The sequence below is a fragment of the Leguminivora glycinivorella genome, chromosome 2, assembly GCF_023078275.1.
Source record: "Leguminivora glycinivorella isolate SPB_JAAS2020 chromosome 2, LegGlyc_1.1, whole genome shotgun sequence".
NCBI lineage: Eukaryota > Metazoa > Arthropoda > Insecta > Lepidoptera > Tortricidae > Leguminivora > Leguminivora glycinivorella.
Window position 1 is genome coordinate 14729619 of NC_062972.1, and position 25018 is coordinate 14754636.

At 34.8% G+C, this 25018-nt stretch overlaps 1 protein-coding gene across 1 annotated transcript in view; it reads left to right on the forward strand.

The window, feature by feature from the left end:
* The window catches only part of LOC125238021 (suppressor of lurcher protein 1-like), a 421475-nt gene that overhangs the window by 68242 nt on the left and 328215 nt on the right, over positions 1-25018 (forward strand). The window contains exon 2 of the mRNA XM_048145304.1: positions 1105-1166. Coding sequence (XP_048001261.1) covers positions 1140-1166 — 27 coding nt within the window. The 5' untranslated portion in view covers positions 1105-1139. The remainder of the gene's footprint in view (positions 1-1104; positions 1167-25018) is intronic.

Sequence of the window (25018 nt, forward strand, 5' to 3'; positions counted from 1 at the left end):
GTATTTTTATAAGAACAGCATGCACTTTCGTCCAGAACAGTGACATTTGGTGCAGTAGAACTGCTGATGATGGCCAGAACCAAACTCCTCAAATCTGAACGGCACGCTTATAGTGACTTTGCCATTTTTATAAGAACAGCATGCACTTACGTCTAGAACAGTGACATTTGGTACAGTGGAACTGCTGATGATGGTCAGAACCGAACTCCTCAAATCTGAACGGCACGCTTATAGTGACTTTGGTATTTTTATAAGAACAGCATACACTTACGTCCAGAACAGTGACATTTGGTGCAGTGGAACTGCTGATGATGGTCAGAACCGAACTCCTCAAATCTGAACGGCACACTCATAGTGACTTTGGTATTTTTGTAAGAAAAGCATGCATTTAAGTTCAGAACAGTGACATTTATTTAGTTATGTTTGTTAAGCATATTGAGTTTTCAAGTCAAAGTTTGTCAAGCTTCGATTTCTTATAATATAATCGGATTCATGAGGAATTGAGGAAACTCCTCAAACCTTAACATTATACGTATATTCATTTGTGTTGCCATCTAATAATTAAAGCATTAAAAGCAGTTTTAAAAAATACTTACACATTTCTACATAATCCAACATTCGCAAGTAGCTTTCACCAGAACCCGAAAGGCGACGGTTTTTTTTCTTAAAAATTATTTACTACGAGTATATCAAATTTGTAGGTAAACGAGTAAAGTAAATACATATAAATCGTATTTAATTTTCAATTTTAAATATTGGACACTATAAAACGTTCTTATAAATATGATAATATTGATTAAGTATTCTAATTATATTAAGGTAAGCTTCCATATGTCATGACTGCATCGCATGGCATCCATTGATATTGCGATACGTGCAACTATTTACCTATGTTGCAAATCGGGAGGACTTCCATGTGTTGTGTGACTTTCTAGACAAAAAGTAAATACGGATTTTTAACACGATGCGCCTGTTGCGAGCGATGCGGGCGTGTGAACGCTTTTTTAAACTCTTTAAACTTTTAGTTAAGAATTTTTAATTATGAAAGCGCTCTTACAGTTGCAGTTTTGTCCTTTTGAATTATTCATAATGTATTTTTTGCAGGTGCTCCGTAGCCATTAAGGCGATGTGGTTTCGCCATGGGCCGAGGTGGTAGTGCAATGGAGGTAAGTGACTTATAATAATTTACTGAACTCATGACTAAATAATAGCACACAAAACTGCAAACATTTGAATTACTTTGTAATGGAAACCTTACCATGCCTTACCATCTATGGGTGGTTGTGGGATACACCCACATTTTCATTTTGGTAAATTAGATGCATAAAGCCATAAACATAATCCAAACTCCAATGCACACTACATTATTAGTGTATTTTGCTAGAATTTTGCATTATATACGGTTAGTGTTATTTGAATATTATCGCAAAAATATCGAATACGGCCTAAGCAATGAATAATGATTACCTTTTTTACTTGTCTGGTACTAAATATTAATAAGTTCCGTAAATATCAGAATCCGCTTATACACCTAACGCTACTGCTATATTGCTAAATCTGGAGATGTAAAAATGTATTAAAAATAATATAAATTAATTTATTTTACGTACGAACAAAGATACTGAAATCGCTTATACCTTAAAAATTAATAAGTAATACCGGTCCAAATTATTACAAGAGACAACGACAAAAAGCAAACAAAGATAGTAGTTTTGTCTGAAAGCTCAGCAAACTTCAACTTGTTACAAAAACCCTCAAAGTATCCGTTATAAAATTTTTCGCCGTCATTTTGTTTTGAAAAGAAGTGGACAGTAGAGTTTGAAACTTGGAGTGTCGTCTGCCGTAGTTGTTATAAATTTGCTCGGGTCCAAGCTCAGGTTTTGGGCGAGTCATTCAATTACCATAATGAGGTAGCGTTATAGAGAGAGTGATTTAGGTGAAGTTCAATTATTCGATACTTAACAATAAAAGTTATATAAATAAAAGTTATAAATATCCATGCAAGTATACATCTCTTAATCTAAGATCGGAATAGTAATCGCTAATATGATTGTAATTTTAAAGACTAGAGGACGAGTACCTTACGGTAAGTACCACCGCTCAATTTTCCCCGTACTGTGGAGAAACATGACATTCTTATGGCATCTGGAGCAGGCTACTGCATCGTGTGCTGTCACTAATACCAATTCTCATTAAATTTGTCAATTTTCCCCGTACTGTGGAGAAACATGACATTCTTATGGCATCTTGAGCAGGCTACTGCATCGTGTGCTGTCACTAATACCAATTCTCATTAAATTTGTTGCAATGCTTGCTTTTGCTCATGCCGATAGGTCCCCGCGCGAGAGCATTATCGATTTTTGCCATTAGAAATTTCGCTGGACGATACCAACCTGTCAGATGCGCAAAACGTATCAATGGCGGATAACTGACAGGTTGATATAGTCCGGCGAATTGGTAATACATATAAACCATCTATGAGCCCATATACTGTTCGCTAATTTAACAACGAGCGGTGAGATCTTCAGGTAAAACAGTGTAAAAGCCAAGGCCAATCATTAAATTATATTCGATCTCACTGTCAAATTTCATAAAATGCGGGCGCTACCTCAATCAAGGAAATTGATAGCGACCAAGGGGGAATTATAAGGGCTCGTTACCGGTGTAGCTTAACATCAAAAGATTGCCTTATTAAAAAGCCTGATATTTTAAATTGGTACCTTTGTGAGGACAATACATTTTTAGGTGAGCTGAAAATAAAGTGATTGAGGCATCGGTATCCATTGTGTAGTAAATAGTGAATATAAAACCTTTTAATAGGGAACTTGACTATTCTTAAAATAAAATAATTTATACTTTGCACGAAATAAAGCATCAGATAGTTATAAGAAAAACATGGACAGATGTTATTTTTAAATCCAATTTCTATTTAATAAGTCAGGTAGACATATATAAAGTATCTGAATTGACCGTGACGTCACTCAATTCGATTTCATATTAATTTCATATTAGCAACTCATTCAAATTCGTTTTGACAATTCTTAAAAAGAAGCTGTTTTGACTAGGAAACAAGTAGCCTATTATCACTTAGACAGTTCAGACATATTTCCCTTATACTCTGAAATGATAAATAAACGGAATATGATATAAATATCTGCTTCACTGACTCATTTATTACAGTAATAAAATTATCATCAAGCTAGCGCCACATTTAATAAAAAAAAGGAAAGGTTTTTAGTTATAAGTTCTTGCCCAGCTCGGCGTGAATAAAATTAATACTTGTACAAAACTGTTCGATGAAGTTTTTGTCCGCACAAGTTGTCGGGTTGACCGGAATCTCATCGCGGCTGCATTTTAACAAGTTGCCCTTAATTGCCAATCCCTGGACACAAACTGCGGCCACAGTTTACTCCTTTTACTGCTTTTCTGTGAAGTTTCTCAACGTGAGTATAATATATTCTCGAACTTTAAAAATTTTTGGAATTCGAGCATTGGAACTTTGTTACTTACGGAGCTTTTGTATTGCTCTAGCATACATACATACCACACTACGCATAATGTATAGTAGTTATATAAAATAATATTAGCGTGTCGTTTATACATTTGGCTTTTATTATTATCATAATATTAAAGAAGTGTACAGATATTTTTGTTCTCTCTTAGATGACAACGAAATTGATTTTAACAATGGTTGTATATGAAAAGTTTGTAAACATATTAATGTGCAGATATATAGGTACACATACAAGAAGGATATTAACAATGTAAAGGAGTGTTTTAGTCGTTAAATAAATTTTATAAAGCCTAAACTGCTGGGCAAAGCCTCCCCTTCGATTTCCACTCGTCCCGGTTATGAGCGATCTCCGGCCAGTCGCTGAGAAAAAAAAACCCACGGTGGCTATTTTAGCCCACCTCTGTGGGTGCATAAAATTCATTTCAGTTTGGCGGTCTTAACCTAAAATTAACCTTAAAATTTTATAAAACAAAGCAAAAAAAAAAACAGTAAAAATTCAATCGTATGCTATAAACTCTTATAAAATGTAATTTTGATAGGACTCGTTTTCCAGTAGGTAATCCCGTTTAACTAACCACTACAAAGTTTTCCAACAGAGAGGATCTGCCAAAGACCGAGGGACCCTAATTGGCAATTCTCCAGGACAAAAACTGGGGCCATTAACTACCCTTTTTTTTTAATTTTACCCGCTAAGCGAGGACAATGCGCTCATACGTAAATCCAATTTAATGTTTGCATCAAATGTATTAAGCCGCCTTTTTATTGTGTGGCCATTTTGAGTGAATATGAGTTTTATTGTGTTATCCAGATTTGTGGTATAATATTATGGGAGTTGTTACAATTGTGTTTCATAATTTAATAAATTTAGCTTTTCATTTGATATCATAAATCAGTCGTGCATAAATAATGGTATGAGTATATTCCCGACGGACTGGAGTAATGTGGTTTAAAAAAATGTACAAGTTTTTAAAGCGTCGGCAACACGCATGTAAGCATGCATTGGTGTCTCTGGAGTTGCAGGCGACCATTGACTAGGGAGACTGCTCACTATCAGGCGGACCGCGAACGTAAAATATAAAAAATATAGTAATGATAAAATCCCCTTATCAGTTAAAATTCTGATCTGACATGGATTCAAATGCCCTGAAAAGAAAAGAGGTTTACAGCTAGCTTTGTTTTTTCGCTGCACTATCTCGATCCATCTCCCGAAATTGGCGGCTATAACCCCTTGCACCGAAATTTCCTTTGGTGTGCCGCATCGGTTGTGCTCGCAATGGGTCGTTTAGTTGAGCGAAGGTTTTATTTTACTCTTTTTTGTGGCTCATACTGTAATTCGCAAGCGCTTGGATAGGTATTACCCAAGTTTAATCCTTCATGTAAGTAACTTGCCTGAACACGTCCCTCCAGTTTTTCACCGCGTTCATTTTAATCTCTTTGTTTATTAACTTCGACACAGTCTCCATCTATTACTGCTTCCATTGTATCCCTACTAATATTATAAATGGGAAAGTGTGTGTGTCTGTTTGTTTGTCCGTCTTTCACGGCAAAACGGAGCGACGAATTCACGTGATTTTTTACGTGAAGAAAGTTAAAGCGATGGAGAGTGACATAGGCTACTTTTTGTCTCTTTCTAACGCGAGCGAAGCCGCGGGCAAAAGCTAGTTATCCTATAAATTGTGTAGATTGGTAACGTTGACGAAATGTAAACTAGGCAAGCATATCTTGTTCGAGAGATCATCGTTATGTTTCGTCAACTTCATAGTAGTAATTGGTAGTACATAAACAAAGGGGACCCCAGGGCTGGCGCGTACCTCTGTCAACGTATCTCACTGGCGATACAAAGAGGAAACGCCGCCAGCGTCATGGGGTCCAAGTCCGACCTATTAGAAGGGGTTTTCTTTTTATAACAGGGGTATTTTTGTAGGTAAGTTTTAGTTTGTTATTTAGTTTTATTTATAGGTATAATTTTATTCATAGGTTTAGTTTAGTTTTCATGTTATTGTTTTAGGTATTACAGAAATAAATATTGTCTGTCATTTGCAAAAAAAAAACATAAACAAAGAATTTTCTCTAAGTATAACAGTTTGTGTTGAGCAGTTGAGCACTCATTTAGTTGCAGGAGATCATAGGCTAGGGAGACTGTTTAACTATTAGGCGAGCCGTATGCCGGTTTGTTTACGACGTAATATAATAAAAAAGATATATACTTAGGTATTGGATCAAATAATTCTTTGGTTAATTCATTTGTTCTTAAGACATTAAAGTATTCGATATATTTCTGTGGCCGCTGTACTATTCCAATCACGAATAAAATATGTATAACATTCATGTCAGTTAACATTTAAAAATTGTGCTGCCGGCTATATCGTTTTTTGTTCTAGTGAATAAAACCGAACTACATTTACCTGTCAGCGACTATTTTCATTATTGTGCACATGCTTCAACAAAAGCTTTAAAATGTGCAGATAACTGAAACTGAAATTTGTGTCCCCTTTAAAATGATAACTGAGAGTTGTATGTAGTTCAGAAAGTCAAATGTTTGGAAAATAGTGCATTACATCAGAGGCCTGGGAAAATGAGGATTTCCGGCCAAGTGGGTAAATACGGCCGAGCGAGCGTGCGAGCGAGGCGGATAGGGATACGAGGCCGGGAATCTGTTTTCACGCCGAGGCATGTATAGTGCTTTTCTCAAACATACAATGAAATAAAATAAAAAATGCTCTAAAGGACAATATTTTATAAAAAAAGTTACTTTGCAGGCCTAGGCCTAAAAAATAATATGAAATCCCTTTACAGTCCTCTCGAGTTGTTGCGCCCAAAAAGCGATACTTCCCAGCCCATTTTAAGGAACGTAAAGACAATATTTCATTGCATGTTTGAGAAAATGTACTTATTACTTACCGTACATGTTACAGTAAATATGTATTGATTTACGGTTAGTTTTACCTTAAAATGCTACTTGATACGATGTACCTTAGCGGAGAGGATATCCCATCGGCCAAGTACTTATGGAACATAGACATGCAATGTCATCTCGAATTCTGTGAGACAATTTAATCTTAACCATTTCATTACTAATTTTGACAGACTTTCTGACTTTGCACTAAAGCTTTAGTAGTTTCATGTGTTCTGCCTACCCCTTTATGGGATACAGGCGTGATTGTATGTATGTATGTATGTTTCTGAAACAATGAAAAAGTTAAATTGGTTAGAACAGTCGGAATTGTCGTGTAAGAAAATCTGTCGCACTTTAAACGAGAATTACTCTACTTCCGAATTTTATTACCAACTTCCAAGTGAGATAGTTTAGTCCACTGGTTTTGGAAGGTGAAATAAGATTAGTGAACACCCTATGTTACCAACTCCACTTTGTAATAGTTTACTTGTACACCTAATAAAATAATCACAAGTGGAAAATTATTTTTTATTATTTATTATACAACTCTAAACACTTACACAGATTTAATACAGTAAGCTCAAGAAGGCTTGTGTTGTGGGTACAGACAAAGGTACATATAACTGTGCTCATTACACAAATAAATGCCCTTACCGGTATTCAAACCCAGACACGAACCATTAGTCAAGACCGGTCGTCAAAAGTTTAATATTTTTTTTAAACAATAACATATAAAATACATAACATGTAATAAATAATAGTTCTAAAAGCGCAGGCGGAAGTAAAAATACGAGTGCCAAGTTTAAAAGCATAAAATTTTACTACGAAATAATTTACAAAATAAAGTTGCACGAGCAAAAGTTAGAAGACGCCTTTAGAAGTAAAGTACACCTTATATGAACTATCAAGGTGCTGAAATGTAACTTTGAACTAACCGTGCAGAATAATGTTTAAATTTATTAAATAATAGTAAATAATGATACTTCAATATTTCATTTTTAACTCAATCACGTTATCATGCGAAATACGATATAGTATTTTATGCAACTGGTGGTTAAAAGAGGTCAAAAAAGGTGAGTGGCGTGGGTAACAATTTGAGGCGAAGCCGAAAATTGTTAATAAAGACGCCACGAGCATTTTTTGACTCAGTTAAACACCGTTGCATACAATACTTTTTCTACGACCAAGCACTTATTTTGAAAGAAAATTATAAATCAACAAATACCTACTTTCAGTCATCTTAGTTATCTAGTGGACCGCCTACCATTTTGAATATGCAGTTTGAGTGCAAACATGAAAATAAAACTGTCTATGGTATGGTTCTTTGAAGCCTGGCCACTAAGACGAATCGAGCCGAGTTGAATCGAGTTCTCATACATTTGAATGCGATTCGACGCGTCGCCAATGAACGCAGCAGAAAACGAAGGAGTCTCGACTCTGCGAATTGGTTTGTTAAGTTGGTAGCAATGTATTTACTGAACTGTAACAGCTATATCGTGCTACTTCTACTAAATGTTTTCAGGGTATAGACTAGATAGACTTGTCCTGACATCTTTTATGTAGGGTTTTTAAGTTCTATGCACGACCTTGTAACTCACGAATAACAGTACGGGAGTAGAAAAAACGAAGTAACAAGTACAATATATGTTTTGGGTTGTCTTTTATATGAAAGGACATCTGTAGATATAAATAAAATGCTGTGGGTTTTTGCGTTTTTCTTGATTTTTCCTACTTTTACATGATGACCAAAAGTGACATTTTAGGCGTTAATTGGGCAATTTAAGCATACTTTGAAGCGTTATAACCAAACATTTTGGTTGGACTGATATGTTGTTCAATGTGCTATGAGTTTATTTCGATTGATAGCTTTTCTGTCACATGCTTAGAATATTTTTTTAAGCACGAGTTATATATAAATAGGATTTTTTGGAAAATTCCAAGTTTATAGTAAATTTAGGTCTCAGAAAAAAAATGTTTTAACGTAAAAAAAACTGAAATTAAAATCATTTCTGATACCAAAGGTGGTGTTTAATATATAAATGTAAAAAAAATATGTAAAATTAAAAAAAATATATTTTGCAAAAAAATATTAATATTTTTTTATTAAATTAATGGTAGAGGGCCAAAAGTATATAACTAGATTTTTTTAATTATTTTTCTCATAATCTACATAAAATTAGGCACTCTTTGAATGGTATTCAATTGCATATTTCCAAAATTTTTAAATTCGCTCCACCCTAGTGCAGGTGCTTAACATTCTTGGGAGATTTTCACGACAAAGCTTCCTGAGCTGCTATGTACATATATTTGATATATTAACCTTACATACTAAGAAAAGGTAGGTGTGATCAAAATCAACATGTGGTGACAATTGAAACAGGAGAGAGGGTCGATTCCTGAGCGTGTTTTCTGAAATTGGTTTGATTTTATGTTATTTTTTTAAATTTATACACACAGAATAGTCGCATTTTGTTTATAATTTATGAATGTTTTAAAGCAAGCAATTTGTTAAAGTAATGCGGTTGCTGCGAAAACTTTCCGAAAGTAGCAGTATTTCTATCCAAAGCGGCACTTATCCCGAGCTATCGGTGGGAGACGGCGCAAAGTTAAATGAGGAAGAAAATCTATGGGTTGTTTAGTTGATTCCCGGTTCTCAGGCTAATTCACAAACTACTTAATCTAGTTTCGTAGGAACGAGTTTAAGCGGAGCTGGGATTAAGATCGGTTCCGTCGATTTGTTCGCTCTCTGCAATGAGAGAAACTCAATACGAATGGGGTTAATTGAATGATTTTAAGCGATATCCGACCTTTTTATGAAATATTTAGAATGTTAATTGAGCGTAGGATGATAAAATTGATAAAATTCAATTTAAATTGACATTAATCCTTACAACGAAATTGTGTTCATAATTAATTCGCTTATTACTAAATAGTAATACTTTGAGCGTTTTAGACGGTTCATTACAGTTGCGGAAATAATGATACGGCAATGAAACAGTAGGTATAAAAGTGCAAGTATATAAAGCGAGAGAAGTATATAAAATATGTGGGATCATCGGATTGCGGATTATTGTGTTGCGGCTGAGTGCCTCAAAGATTTTTTAATGGGTATACATATGGTACCATTTTTTTACCGTTATATTAATATACCGTTGCCTTCCACGTATTGCTCCTTTTTTTTGGTTTCATGCAAAAAGCAGTACCTGCGAAACTTGAATGTACAGTCAGCTGCAGAGAAGATTTACCTCCCTGTACTCGGATGTACTTTTGTAGCTACATTTACTCCTAATGCCTTATTTATTGGCGTTAAGTTATATTGACTCTGTTAAATTCTTATTACTAACTCATGTAAATAATAATTAAATCTTGCTATTTGCTGTTCTACATCCAATATTAACCGGAAAATCGAACATTAGCACCCCATGGCACATAAAATAATATGCTAAGTAAAACTTTGAGCCGTGTACTCGCCGGGAAGGCCGCAAACATCCCGATATTAGGCGAGCGGAGACATTATCTCGTTGTAAACCGTAGATTTAACGGCGCCTTTGCGGCAGCGGCTTACGTTATTACTGCACGGGATTATAATGCGACTAATTAATGCTTACATTAATATGTGTTTAATTAGTGACTACCTACATATTGTAAAGGATATGACAGGATGCTGCATACTTAATAATGCTTAAAAATCGTCCTATCATTGAGTCACTTCACGTTTTGTAAAAATTACATAATAAATTAAGTGGAAGGATATGGATTCTAGGAATGAGGACAGGTATATTAAAACCTAAAATAAAGTACATGGGTATATGAAATAAAAAGTGACCAATGCTTCTAGTGCTTGGTTAAAATCGAACCAGCATACTCTATTAAAACCGCTTGGCTACCGGGTCAACTGGCATATTAAAGGTCGAATTTTTCTTAGTTTTGTTACCTTACGAATTAATGGCACACTCTTAAATGTATTTCAGTGTTTAAAATAACACAAGTAAAAATATTTTAATTTTCAGATTATTTAAGAGGATACGGTAGCGAAAATGCTAAAATGGAAAGGAGCGCCCCTTTCAACTTGGGAATTTTAGTTAAATATACAAGTGTTATTAACTAGATTTATCGAAAAAAAATTGTCCATTAAGAACAACTCAGTCAAAAGATATTTCAAAAAAATCTTTAAAATCGAGGTTCCGTCCTCGACTATTTCCTCCTTCAAAACTTAATCAATCGGAACGAAATTTGAGAATCTGAATAACAATGAAATAATCTATGTCGGACCGTTTAGATTTTTTGGTTGATTGTTACCAATCTTGAGTATCACACCTTTTTTTGCGCCAAAATGAAAAAGGCCGTTTTTGGAAATTTTTGATTGGCTCTAGAGTCTTTAAAAAGCAGAATTTTATTTATTTTATTTTATTTTCTTTATTGGGGGAAAAAACAGACATAGGAAGGTCATACAGATAAGAAGATAATGAAATACACAATAATAGGTACAACCTACATCCTGAGACAATTCCCACTAAGATTTCAAAAAAATATCAAAAAAATCAAAACGGTTCGACACAGATAAAAATAATAACAATCTGTGTTGAAAAAATCATTGCTCTATCTTCAAAAACCAGGGAGGAAATAGTCGAGAGCGTTTGTATGGAGAATTGACCCCTATCGTATCGTCTTAATTTGTGCATCCGGTATTAGATATTTTCCGTTATTTGATATAAATATTTGCATGTTTACTTAGATTTTGCATCTTAAATGTAGCACATACTAGTCCACACAGACGTATCTACAAACTGTACGTACGTGTACACTGTTTTGTGGAAATTGCAAATTATTTTTTCAACCGACCTAGCCCTCCACATAATTAAAAGGTGTTGGTATATTAACGCGGAGTTCGTCAGAGCGGCCTCGGGGGTTGCCAGGACCCTTTTAATCTCGCGTTATCACACCTCGATGCGTGTGCCGTGGCTCGGCGCGTCAAGATTGTCACTGTAAATCACAGGCTCTGCCTTTGACAGTGAGGCGCGTCAGCGTTTAGCTAGTATTTTGATAATGATAGAAAATTAGATGACGTTCATGAATATTTAAAATAGGTATTGAATAAAATTCCCACTTGCTAGTAATTTGTCAAAACATTGTCAAAGTGGATTATAATAAAACTAGCTTTTGCCCGCGGCTTCACTCGCGTTAGAAAGAGACAAAAAGTAGCTTATGTCACTCTCCATCCCTATCTACACTTAAAAAATCACGTCAATTCGTCGCTCCGTTTTGCCGTGAAAGACGGATAAACAAACAGACACACACACTTTCCCATTTATAATATTAAGTATAGATATATTGGTTTATTAGAAAGCTTAATGGATGACGGTGGCACTGGTGAAATGTTATACACTCCTATTTAGACAGCATGAGAACTTGCATGCGATTTCAGTTATATTGCGGGATTTATTTATTTATTTATTCAAATAACAAATTGCACCTTACAGCTAAAGCCAAAGTGGCACAAATTGGAATACATTACAACATTAACATTATAATTTATAAAAGAATACACTGATAAAAAACAACAATACTTACAGGTAAAAAATGACTATGGGATGGTACTCTCAGGCATATCTCTTTCTAACATCTGATGTTGGGATGTTGAGGTAACATACAATTCAAAACCGCACTGTAATAAAACTCGCATACGAGTTCTCGTACCGTCTAAATGGGCCCTAAAATATCTTATATAGATTACTTAGGCCAGTAAAGTAGGAAATGGCTCAGATCACATGTAAATTGTCGGTCAAGACGGAGCCGAGGTCAAGAAATATAAAACTAACTATTTTTCTGTTTGACGAAGCCGGCAAGCGGTAACTTCGTGACTGAAACTTGACGCTTTCCGACTGGAAGAAGGAAAATTAATGTTTCGTCGAAGAGTTTATTTGTTGGAATTTTAAATGTTTACTATTATTATTTCATTTTTCACCGTATTTAAGAGTAAGCTCCTGCTTGTTCTAAATATCTTTAATTAAATCTCAAACCAATCGTTTTGATGTAATAACTAGATAGTATTCGAAATAAATCACTTCCCAATATTTGTAAATGTTATTGCAAATGTTTATCATTTTTGTGTAATGAATATTGGCTGGGCTATATTGTGGTTGTGCTTTATAAACTCTCATTAATGCTGCAATCAAATATTACTAATTGAGTTTGTACGTCATTAAAATAATAGTAAGTATGAATAAAGAATGCACTGTTTTGCTTTTAAAAGTTTTATAAGTCTTTTAAATGCAATTATACGATATATTTTCCTATATTATAGGGTTTCCGGAGACGAGAAATCTATATAGTCTTCTTATCAAAGTCTTATTTCTGGAAAATATTCTATAAATGTTTTCCGAGCAAAACTTGATCTCTCAGATATTATTACATTATCCGGTCCTAAGCTCAAGAACTTTTTAGGGTTCCGTAGTCAACTAGGAACCCTTATAGTTTCGCCATGTCTGTCTGTCCGTCCGTCCGTCCGCGGATAATCTCAGTAACCGTAAGCATTAGAAAGCTGAAATTTGGTACCAATATGTATATCAATCACGCCAACAAAGTGCAAAAATACAAAATGGAAAAAAAATGTTTTATAAGGGTACCCCCCCTACATGTAAAGTGGGGGCTGATATTTTTTTTATTCCAACCCCAACGTGTGATATATTGTTGGATAGGTATTTAAAAATGAATAAGGGTTTACTAAGATCGTTTTTTGATAATACTCATATTTTCGGAAATAATCGCTCCTAAAGGAAAAAAAAGTGCGTCCCGTCCCCCCACTAACTTTTGAACCATATTTTTAAAAAATATGAAAAAAATCACAAAAGTTTTTGAGAAAAATACGGAAAACTACGGAACCCTACACTGAGCGTGGCCCGACACGCTCTTGGGCGGTTTTCTATATCAATAGGGAAGAAAAATCTAAATAAAGTTCGGTAAGGGTTTCAACTTTATTTATAGTAACGTCATCTTAGGCCATCGGATAAGTGGACTGACTACTCTTCAGTAAATTAGGTACCCGTGTGTTAAAAATGTATAAAAAAAGCTTATGTTGAAATTGCACGTGAAACTGATAAGTATCGCTTTAAAATCCCCTCGTATAACCTCGAGTTGACACCGATGTGTCTTCCTGCATCGCCGTTACCTCTCGCCTGTCCGGCGCGGAAATAAGTAGTTCAAGTGCCGGAGCGATTTGGCTGGCAGTGAGGTAAACGGCTATGATAAATATGTTACTTGAAAGCTGAAACGCACTCGGAGGATAAAGATTTTTGAAGGGTTTTGTTGTATTACTTCTAAATAAAGGCTCCTGTTGTATTACTTAAATAAATCTTTTGCGTAATTATATTCATTTTAAGATATGAAAATACTAACCGAGGCAGTTGCTTATTGAAATGTTTCTTCGGTTGAGAAGTTTTTTTGGTTAGCTTTCGATTATATCGTCAGATTAGCTTTATGTTTGTCACCTTGTCCCTAATTTCAGCTATATAAGCGTGAAGTAGTTCTAAATAAAACTGAAGTTAATGTTCAAATTGTACGTGCAACTGAAAAATAAGTATCGCTTTAAAATGTCCCCTTACATAGCTTCCAGTTGACACCGATGTGTCTTCCTGTATCGCCATCACCTCGCCTATCCGGCGCGGAAATAGTTCAAGTGCCGGTTCAAGCGATTTGGCTGGCACTAAGGTAAACTGCGATGATATAAATGGTAGGTACTTGAAAGTGGAAATGGGTCGAGGACAAATATATTCATTTTATGTCATAACACTTATCTTGACTTCAGAAGAGTGTTGTCTAGAAAATCATTGCTGTTTTAATTTGACACTATATTACATGGATTGTATGTAGCTTAGTTCAACCTGTAAACGCTTAGAATTTTATTTTTCATCATGCATAACTTCTGTCGCTGTACGAAAACAGGAGAATTTGTCTTATTTATCAAATATCTGCGAAATGAGCTGGATTGTATATATTAGACTAAGGCGATTAGAGGGTTAATTTATTTCCACTCAAATCTGGTAACAATTTTAAATTCATTACTAACGTTAGTCATGTCATAATTTAGTTTTGTTGTATGAAAAATATTTTGAGCACATTAGATATTATAATTTTCTCCTTCAAACAAAATTAACTCCAGCAGTCGGAAATTAAATAGTGATTAAATTGTTGGTAAATGTACTTAATACCTCATTTTACTCGATTATTGTGAAATAATATGGACATGTAATTTCATTATTGTTGTGAATGTGAAATTAATAATGTAAGTTTGTTTGTTATCATGCAGAAACGTCTGCGAGCGATATTACATAATGGCCCCGGCAAGGCCGGAGGTCGCAGGTTCGAGTCCTGCCGGAGGTGTGAATTTTTCCATTTTTCTTTAATTTAAAATTATGTAATAATGTAGGTACTTAATTTATATGCATTTCCTTTTTTTATACTGTCAAGAAACCAAATATTGTAATGTTAAAAGCCGATTACAGGAATTGATAATTCAGTCACCGTGGTAGGTTAAATAAGACGCCTGCTCCTGTTATTTATTATTATTTGTGTTGTGGTCAAAGAAATTTCGTTTAAATATTTCCAATTTGTGTAAATATAATTTAATACTTACATGAAAAATACCAGACATTTAATTTAACATATTAATTATATGCGGGCGAAATGCGGTGTAGTCGTCTATATGAAAATGTTTTTGAGATCTTCGTCATATTGTGTCAAAAATACAGGTGTGCATTTATGTTTTTTAAACTTTAAACTGTTTATTTCAAATTAGTAATATTACAGTTTCTTAAACCTAGTAATAATCTTTAAAATCTAAGATTGTAGAGGTAGTAACTAAGTAACAGGTAAAGGGTACATTCCCTTTACTATATCATAGTAAGTAATTATTATAATAAATCGTTATTTTTTAACATATTTTTTTTATGATATGTTTTATTTGAATAGGCTTCTTATCTATATCTTGTACTACTTTATTATGTTATGTATGTTATGTAGGTATAGTAAAAATTGAAAACAACACTAAATATGAAAATGCCAACCTGTATATACCACCTGTGATCAAAATAAAGACAAGATTTTCCGAGAGATTAAAATTGGATGTTGGTGTTAGTGTACCTGCCAGAGCTAGTTTAAACATTTAGTCAAAGACTCTTGGGTTATGAAATTCTTCCTCCGTTTATTTATTCAGGTCCGTACGCGACATGTTTGCGCCGTGGAGACTTTGCAGATGCTTCGGTATGCGGCGTGAGATACAAGCTGAACCGAACAGCGGTAAAGAAGGCTATTTGGGAATCTACATCCTGAACTGAAGGCCTATACTTATACTAGCTTTTCCCGCGGCATCGCCCGCGTACTTACCTGTCTAATCTTGTTTTCCCATACAAACTTTAGACCCCCAGTTCACCCCCTTAGGAGGTATATTTTGAGAAAAATCCTTTCTCAGTGCTCCTCTACAGCTTAAATAAGTATAAGAATCCTACGTGTCAATTTGAAAACTCTAGGACCAGTGGTTTCGGCTGTGCATTGATATGTCAGTCAGTCAGTCAGTTAGTCACTTTGTTCTTTTATATATAATTACTAGCTTTTGCCCGCGGCTTCGCTCGCGTTAGAAAGAGACAAAAAGTAGCCCATGTTCTTTTCCGTCCCTTCTATCTCTACCTAAAAAATCACGACAATTCATCGCTCCGTTTTGCCGGACGGCATTTTGAAAGGCGGACAAACAAACAGACACACACACTTTCCCATTTATAACAGGTATTAGTATGGATTTAGATATCACATTTCTTCACGGGGTTTTTTTCAACCCGTTAATTGCTAGAGGTGGCACTGAAACTCTTCCCCTTCCTCCTTGAAATCCCTTTTGAGAATATAGGCGTGAATTTACACATATAATTGATACAAGATTGACATCTAACAAATGTTATTTGCTTTGAAATTATATAAGAATATAAAACAAGAAAAAAGCGACAAAAAGCGTGAATTTACACAATGTTACCGTATAGCTACAGCATAATTTGTTGAACTGTACTAATCGTTAGGTACCTACTCACTTTATCTCATGAAACAATAATTGTATTTTTCTAATATATCATAATAATTGACATTAATGTTACTTAACTACGCTGTACCACTATTTATTTGTCTAAATATGTAGGTATGTAACCTTGAATTTATAAAAATGAATTGTAAACTTTTTTGACGTGTAAAACATTGACTTTTATCAATAAATGTCTTGTATCTTGTATCTTGCTTACCGTACATCTTGTCCGTATTACTTGTGTCCATTTTCAAAAATTGGGACCTGAAGTTAGTGAAACTTGTTAACAAAAAATAACTCGATGTCGGTTTTGTGACGACAATTAAGCGTGAAATTTTGCTTTTGTGTTATTTACATAAACTACGAGTATGATCAATAATCTACATTTTAGAACATGAAAAATTTGGTTTTTAGACAAATTTTATACTTAATTGTCGTCACAAAACTGACATCGATTAATTTTTGTTAACAACTGTCACTAATTTTGGGTCCCAATTTTTGAAAATGACCTAATCTAAAAGTACAAGACGTGCGATAACTTTACTAAATATGATTGATGTCATTTAGCTATGTTAGCATAATTTGCAAATCGGGCATGTTACTAATGTGAACTAAAATTATTTCTTGTACCATATCCATAACTTAAACTGAGATATTACTTTGTGTATAATAATTTGTATGTTTGAAAACACTTATGTCGGCCGATGTGAATCTTATTTTTTTTGTTACAGAGCATCTTTTTTTTAATACCTACCTGTTTGAATAGTAATAATTTAGTTTGGTATTAAAGACATTGTTTTTATTTCGATGACTTTTATATTTATATCATCGTTATTCTTTGTGTTATAATTAACCTGACCTTTCCGGAATAGTACATTACGATACAAGTGCGTAAGAAAGGAAGTTCGAAACGAGTGGCGATAAATTAAAACACGACCGAAGGGAGTGTTTTAAATCGACACGAGTTACGAATTTCCTTTTCGCACGTGTATCGTACGACGTTTTTCAGTACAGATGAGCCTCCGAAGTTTCGACCTGGCATATAATGAACCACTTCTCGCACTAGTGCGTAAAAAAACACCATCTGTACTGAAATAGTTATTTGTTATACAAGGGGGCAAAGTTGTATTTTAACGTCGAGTGTGGAATTGAAAAACGAGCAAGTGAAAGGATTCTATAGTTGAACCACGAGCAAAGCGAGTGGTTCGAGAATAGAATCCTGAACTTGCGAGTTTTTTAACACACGAGAAGTTAAATACATTTGCACCCGAGTGTAACACAAAACTTTTCCCCTCACTATAGCGAGGAAACTACAACGCAAAAAATGCGTTTATCACTGCTTCCAGTAGTTCCAGAGGTGGTAAATCATCTTTATTACTAGATTCACCTACTTTTATCAATTTTAAAGCAGTTAATTTTACTATATTCAAGGTCAAATTACTTTACCCACTAGTGGATAAAATGCGTTTTTACCCGCTGGTATTAAAGGACAAAACACGTGTTTCCGAGCTAGTGAGGGGAAAAGTATTTTTTTCCATTATCAATTTGTTAGCAAATAGTTCAACTACAGTTTTTTTTTATTGTGAGAGTATTTGTTGACATTATGTCATTAAATGATTTGCAGACTAAAATGATATTTTTTGGTATGGTACAATGTGATATTTTATTATACAACGACAAGTAATGGAACTCAGAAACTGTTCGCAAAGTCCCACTAAATAGATTCAGCAAGTAGTAACAAAGTTGTCTCATTAACTTGGATTTCGCGCAACACAATTAAACGAACTAAATAGAGAAAATTTACATTCCCTTAAGTCCTCTGACATTGGATCACAGTTAAGGATTGTAGGTAACTATGTTAGAAGGTCTGACATTGTGCTCGTTCTGTAAAAAAAAGGTTTTGCTATATAGACCTTACGGAGGATCAACTCAATAAACTTGAGCGTCTGCAGAATCTTTGTATAAGATTTATTTTCGGCTTGCGCAAATATGACCACGTGTCTCACTTCCGTTCTCAGCTCAAATGGCTCCCTATTCATCGCCGCCGGGACTCTCATATTCTCGCCCTTCTTTTTGGCATTCTCTTTAACCCTTCTACTCCGCCTTATCTCAAAGAGCGTTTCAAGTTTCTCTCTTCTATCAGATGTTCTCAAACTTATATTCTTGCTCCTCCACCATCTACTTCTAAATTCTATAGCAACTCTTTTACCTTCCGGGCTGTACGGTTGTGGAATTCCTTACCAGTAGAATTAAGACTAGCAAAATCTCTTCCAATTTTCAAAAATCAGCTTAAATTATACTATCTATCTCTATGTTAAGTTGCCATTTTTGTTTATTGTATTTATGTATGTATGTATGTATTATGTGTATGTAAGGTATATTTATTTATGTATTTTGTATATATGTATGTGTGTTTGTGTTGGTTTTCTCTATATTTTTTATTGTTCTTGCACTGCCTGTTAACTTTTGTTTCTGTTCCGTTTTTCCAGCTACCCTAAGGTTGTCTGGAAGAGATCGCTTGTTAGCGATAAGACCGCCTGTTGTTACCTAGTTATACTCTCACTCAACATTCTGTATATTTATAACATGTAAAATGGTGCAATAAAGAATATTTACTTACTTACTTACTTACTTTTACTTCCGTTTTTAATTTGATTGTTTCCGATTTTCATTTATGTATGGTAACTATATTTATTTATACATCTTATATTATTGATAATATATAAATAACTTATGTATTGCACAAGAACTCTCATATATCAAAAACAACCCCATAAAGTACAGCTTTACTTGGCCCTGGGCCATTTTTTTCAAAGTTGTCCACCCCACTTTTTTTGTAACATGGGTATTTTTTACGCGATTCATACTCAGAATCGAGAGCTCTTTCAATCCTGATAGGAGAGGAGATGTCCCAAGATTTCCATAAATTTTTTCGAAACTTCCATTCCTTTTACCGCCATACAAAATGTATGAAAAAGTGGTAAAGGAATGGGAAAAAAAACCTTGGGACACTTTTTAGTCTCCTATTAGGATTGAAAGAGCTCGCAATTCTGAGTGGAAAACACATTTCCAAATCTAAAAAAAAGTGAGGTGGACAACTTTGAAAAAAATGGCCCAGCTACTCCCGCGCCGTATCTTTCACAATTTCTCAAGAAGTATTTAAAGCGCCTTTAGAAAAATGATACCGCAAATGATGTCCGCCATTTCTGAGCTCTTAGTACCAACATTAAGAAGCGTTAGTGGTAACAAAGGGTGTGACAAAGTGTCTTGCTTTAGGGCTTGTACACAATGGAGGCCGGCTGTTGGTCGGGCACGCGACCGGTTTCCGCTGCCTAACGACTTAATACATTGACTCATTTTGTTAGTACAAGTTCGTGTTTATTTGTTATTTGGTACTTATTTAATCATAAGTATTTTGTGGGTTGTTATCGTCCACCTATATATGAAAGCTGCAGGTATACGTACATCATAGTTATAAATGTTTTCCAGCGCGTTTGTAACTCTAAAATAGATACATCAAATATTAGCAGTACCTACATTATGGATCGGATATGTCAGTAAGTACTGTACCAGAAATGACATTTCCTCAAATAAAACGTCCTTTACGATCATATCGTATCGGATCTAGAGTTAATATTTAATTAATACATACCTCAATTTTATACTAGCTTTTGCCCGCGGCTTCGCTCGCGTTAGAAAGAGAAAAAAGTAGAAAATGGCACTTTTCATCCCTTCAAGTATCTCCACTTAACACGTTCATTGCGGTATCAGGTCTATAAGATCCGATGATGAACTATCCCGCGGGGCGGTAGCTAAAATACTATTCCTTCTGCTGGTACGGGACAGGTAGCTTCTATTTCCAAAGGAGTAGAAAAGAGACAAATATATTTTTAGAATTGTCTCTATGAATGTTTCATTTCGGCATAATAAAAACCTATCGGGTCGATTGTATCTCATACCGACAGGGAAGAAATTTTTTTCACCTAGTGCGGGTATCAGATGTTTTCGACCTGATACCCGAGGACCTGATAGCCGCACTAGAATTATCATTAGTTTCTCTAGTGCAGCCTTCGAGTACAGTCAGTGTAAACAACATTCGATAGACTACTTTACTGTATGTACGAGTGGATGAAGTGCAAATCTCTAATGCTATGTATTAGCAGTATGAGATAATTGTTTTGTGGTTTGACTGTGATTGTACTGCACCATGAAGCGATCCAGACTACTTAATGCTTTTAATGTCCACTGGAGACGTTGAAAATAACGCCAAACGTCGAAAAGATACGGACTCTGGACCACCAAGTAACGAAAGACCTACGCCATTGACACCAGTTCATCGACTTCGTCGAAAAGTGAGTACCAATAATGACATTTATACAAGTCCAACCACCGGCAACACTTTGATGGTTCTTCAAAATGTATCACATTCACCCGTAGCCCGCTAATCTGAACCACAAAAATATCCAAATATTAGAGAATATATCCATCCAACCAGGCACTTATTAAGTTTATCGATATTTTGTTTTCACAACCCTAATCCTTTATCGATTAGTTGATCATTTAGAACGAATATAGGGTCGAAAGGATCTGACAGGTTATTTTTTAGATTTAATAGTCTTCCGGTCTGCCGATTTAGAAACGGTTTAAATGTTATGTTAATTCTTTCATTGAAAGTATGTTACAATTTAAAAAAGGACAAAAAAGAGTACCACCAGCCAGTAGATTGCACTTAAAGACATGCATCTCGAACAGATCTTTACGACCCTATAACGCTACAACGATAAGTCAAGAAACAGGTCTAATGAACCTTATACAGCACTACCGTAAAGTTAACGAAATGGACTGCCGCAATGAACGTGTTAAAAAATCACGTCAATTCGTCGCTCCGTTTTGCCGTGAAAGACGGACAAACAGAAACACACACTTTCCCATTTATAATATTAGTATGAATAATATATCTCGTCTGCCAACAAACCACAATATTCACTCTAAGACCAAATTAAACTATTTCATAGGAAATATTTTAATTTGTGTTTGATTGATTCAGTTAGGAAGTCGTACTAGTTCCGGTTCTACCTCAGAGATGGCAGGGGCCGCCTTAGAAACCACAATATGTGATATGTTAGTAGTGTTAAACCTTACGTTCCGAATAAACGTTTTTAGGGTTCCGTAGTGAACCCTTATAGTTTCGCCATGTCTTGTCTGTCCGTCCGTCCGTCCGTTCCGTCCGTCCGTCCGCGGATTATCTCAGTAACCGTTAGCACTAGAAAGCTGAAATTTTACCAATATGTATATCAAAACGTTTTATTTATATACTAGCGCCCCACCCCGGCTTCGCACGGGTACTATACCTACATGTAAACCTTCCTCTAGAATCACTCTATCTATTAAAAAAACCGCATCAAAATCCGTTGCGTAGTTTTAAAGATTTAAGCATACATAGTGACATAAAGACAGAGAAAGCGACTTTGTTTTATACTATGTAGTGATATATTTTTATCTTAATGTTAGAAACGAGCCGTCTATCATGCGAAGTTGAGAACTTATAAAATTGATCGGCTTCTAGAACTGATAATTCAATGGAAGAAAATGCAGAACTTTACTCGTTTAGGTAAGGGTTAATCAATACATCCAAGTTGTACTAAAAACATCCCAGTTTTGACATAGATACCCACGTAATAACATCAACAATCATGTAAAGGAAATCTGATCTGAAACTGAAATATAACCCAGGTAAACGTATATTTCGTACACGTCATAGCCACACTGATCGATGTCCTGATTTACCCGAATCGAATCCCGTATATGCAATAGGTGCTCACGGAATCCGGGAGAAGTTTCCAAGTTCTACGTACTTAGAATTTTTATTGTGACGATCAATCTGGCCCGGGCTGCCTTGTTGGATCAGGGATTATTCTCACACGAAGTTCATGACAATCTTTTGGGCTTTTATTTGATATACATTATTTTCTTTCGAAATTATTTCTTCGAAGTCGTAGCGAAAATTGTGTTCAAACTTCTGAGTTTTTGGGTACAAACGTCAAAGTAGACAAATTGGTACTTATAGCTTTCTAAGTATAGTTGAAACCTTTACTACTAGAAAAGTATAGGAACATTATTCGTTTTATTTTATTACGGATTTGTCCCCTAAATGTGTTTTGACGTTATCCGATCCGATATCGGATGTAGGATCGGTATCCCATACAAAACAGGCGCCATCTTGGATTTTTTCTATTGAAATCCTTCCGACATCCGATATCGGATCGGATAATGTAAAAACGGACTAAGGGTGTTGATTAGAAGAAAGTATAAAGGGGGAGACAGAGGAGGTCAGTTCAATGACTTCTACGCGGACAAAGTATCGAGAAAATCCAATAGTACCTTTCGAAAACATCACATCACTTACCACAGAGTTGAAGCGAAATAGTAGATCGTGTCACAAGGGAGCAAAAGGATTATATACATAATTGAATTCTGAGCGCAGGGAGATTCTAAAATAGAATCGTGTGCTGAGAAATTTAAGTGTTATTTTGCTACTATGTGACTAAATTATATTCATTGCCTTAATATGTTATACTCCTTAACAAGCCCTGAACAGAAAGCTGCCACTTTGAGCCCTCTTAGCTGGGAGGGAAAGTCGCATTTCCGAATAAGTGTGTTTTTTTTTTCATTTAACGTTTAGAGTAGAAAAATCCAACACTTTGTTAGTATGATTTATCTGTAATGTCCTAATGTCAAACGCAACCCTTACGTCAAACTGATATTTGAATAATATCAGTTATCTGTCATTCATCCGGACATCTCGCTCGCACTATCTAATGCATGTCACACGGACAAGTCAGAGCGAATTGAATGCGCAACTGATAGCTAACTGAGATATGATTCCATTATTATTCAAATTTCGGTTAAGTGTATAAGTGTGTTATATACACCTACGTCCTACCCTACAGTCATACATGCATAAACTCACGCCTGTATTTCCAAAAGGAGTAAGGCTGAAACTGTTCCAGATTAAGTGCCACATTTGGCAATGGATGGGTTGAAAAAAAAAACTTACATATATTTAAAATATTAAAACGAAATGTTTGTGTATGGGCATTTTCAAAAATTGGGATCCAAAATTAGTGAAAGTTGTTAACAAAAATTAACTCGATGTCAGTTTTGTGGCGACAAGTAAGCATGAAATTTCAATAAAAAATTTGCTTTTGTGTTAATTACATAAACTATAAGCAATAATATACATTTAGAACATGAAAAAAAAATGTTTTTAGACAAATTTTATTCTTAATTGTCATCACAAAACTGATGTCGATTAATTTTTGTTAACAACTGTCACTAATTTTTGGTTCCAATTTTTGAAAATGCCCATATTCTGGAACTACATGCTTTTACTTATTAGTTGTTCAAAGTTTACTAAATTACCTACTTAGTTATTTTCTTAAATGTTCATAAATTAAACAATAAACTCATACTGGATCCTTAATAATATGATATGTAATGTAATTTATGACAAATGATACTACTAATCACTAAAAAGAAATATGTAATAAATATATTACGAGTAACGACCCCCTACTTTTATATTCATGCATTTGCCTATCCAATTAAAAGAGTATCATAAAATCCAGCCTGGCTTTATGAAACTCTATGACTTTATGAGCAAGTTATAACAGCAAGCAACCTCATTATTCGTAAAAAATGTAAAAGGCGACCTTATAAAGGAGCAGTGGCCTGTAATGGAATACGGCAATTTATCTGGACAAAGTTGGTGGCAGTACGACAAATATCTCAGTTAAGTCACTGAAAAGGAGATTTATCTGTGACTAATATATTCTTATCCGACAGCGCTTTGTAATGAAATCACCGATGACTAAGGAATATTCTACAAAGCGCGAGATATTTAGTAGTAATTAATGGTCGGTCGGATTCGAATCGGTATAATATATTCCTACGTCAAAATATATTGGGTCTACTAGATATGCTATGGATTCACATTTCGTCATAATTAAACGTCCCTTCTTTTGACCTTGAGAGATCCAAGAATAAAATTAAAACTGCATCGCGTATAACATACAAATTAGCCAGCATCTAAAAGTAACGAATCGGCTAAATAGTAAAAAAATGTAAGGGATTTGGGAAAAAATATCCACCATACTTTTCAAGCATTGGGTCATAGAAGCTAACTGTACCAAAAATTAGAATTAAATATATATAGGATTTATCATGTTGTTGCAGAGATTGATGAGTAAAATAATTCATGGAAAAAAGGATCAACTAAAACCGCGTCTCATATGCTGCCTAAGCAAATCAATTCAGATATCTTTTATAACGTATATTCAGATTTTCTTTTCAAGCCAGAAGAAAAGATAAAGGAACTAAAATCCATCTCATAATACTTTTAGACTAAAAGTTTGGAACAAGTCTCCTACTTACTTTGATTACGAACCTTTGAGCAAAAGATGTTTTGGAGTTAGCCCCTTTGCTGATGTTCATGTTTGTGGAAGGGACATGCGAGTTTCCTGCCCTGTAAGCAGGTACAAGGCGGCGG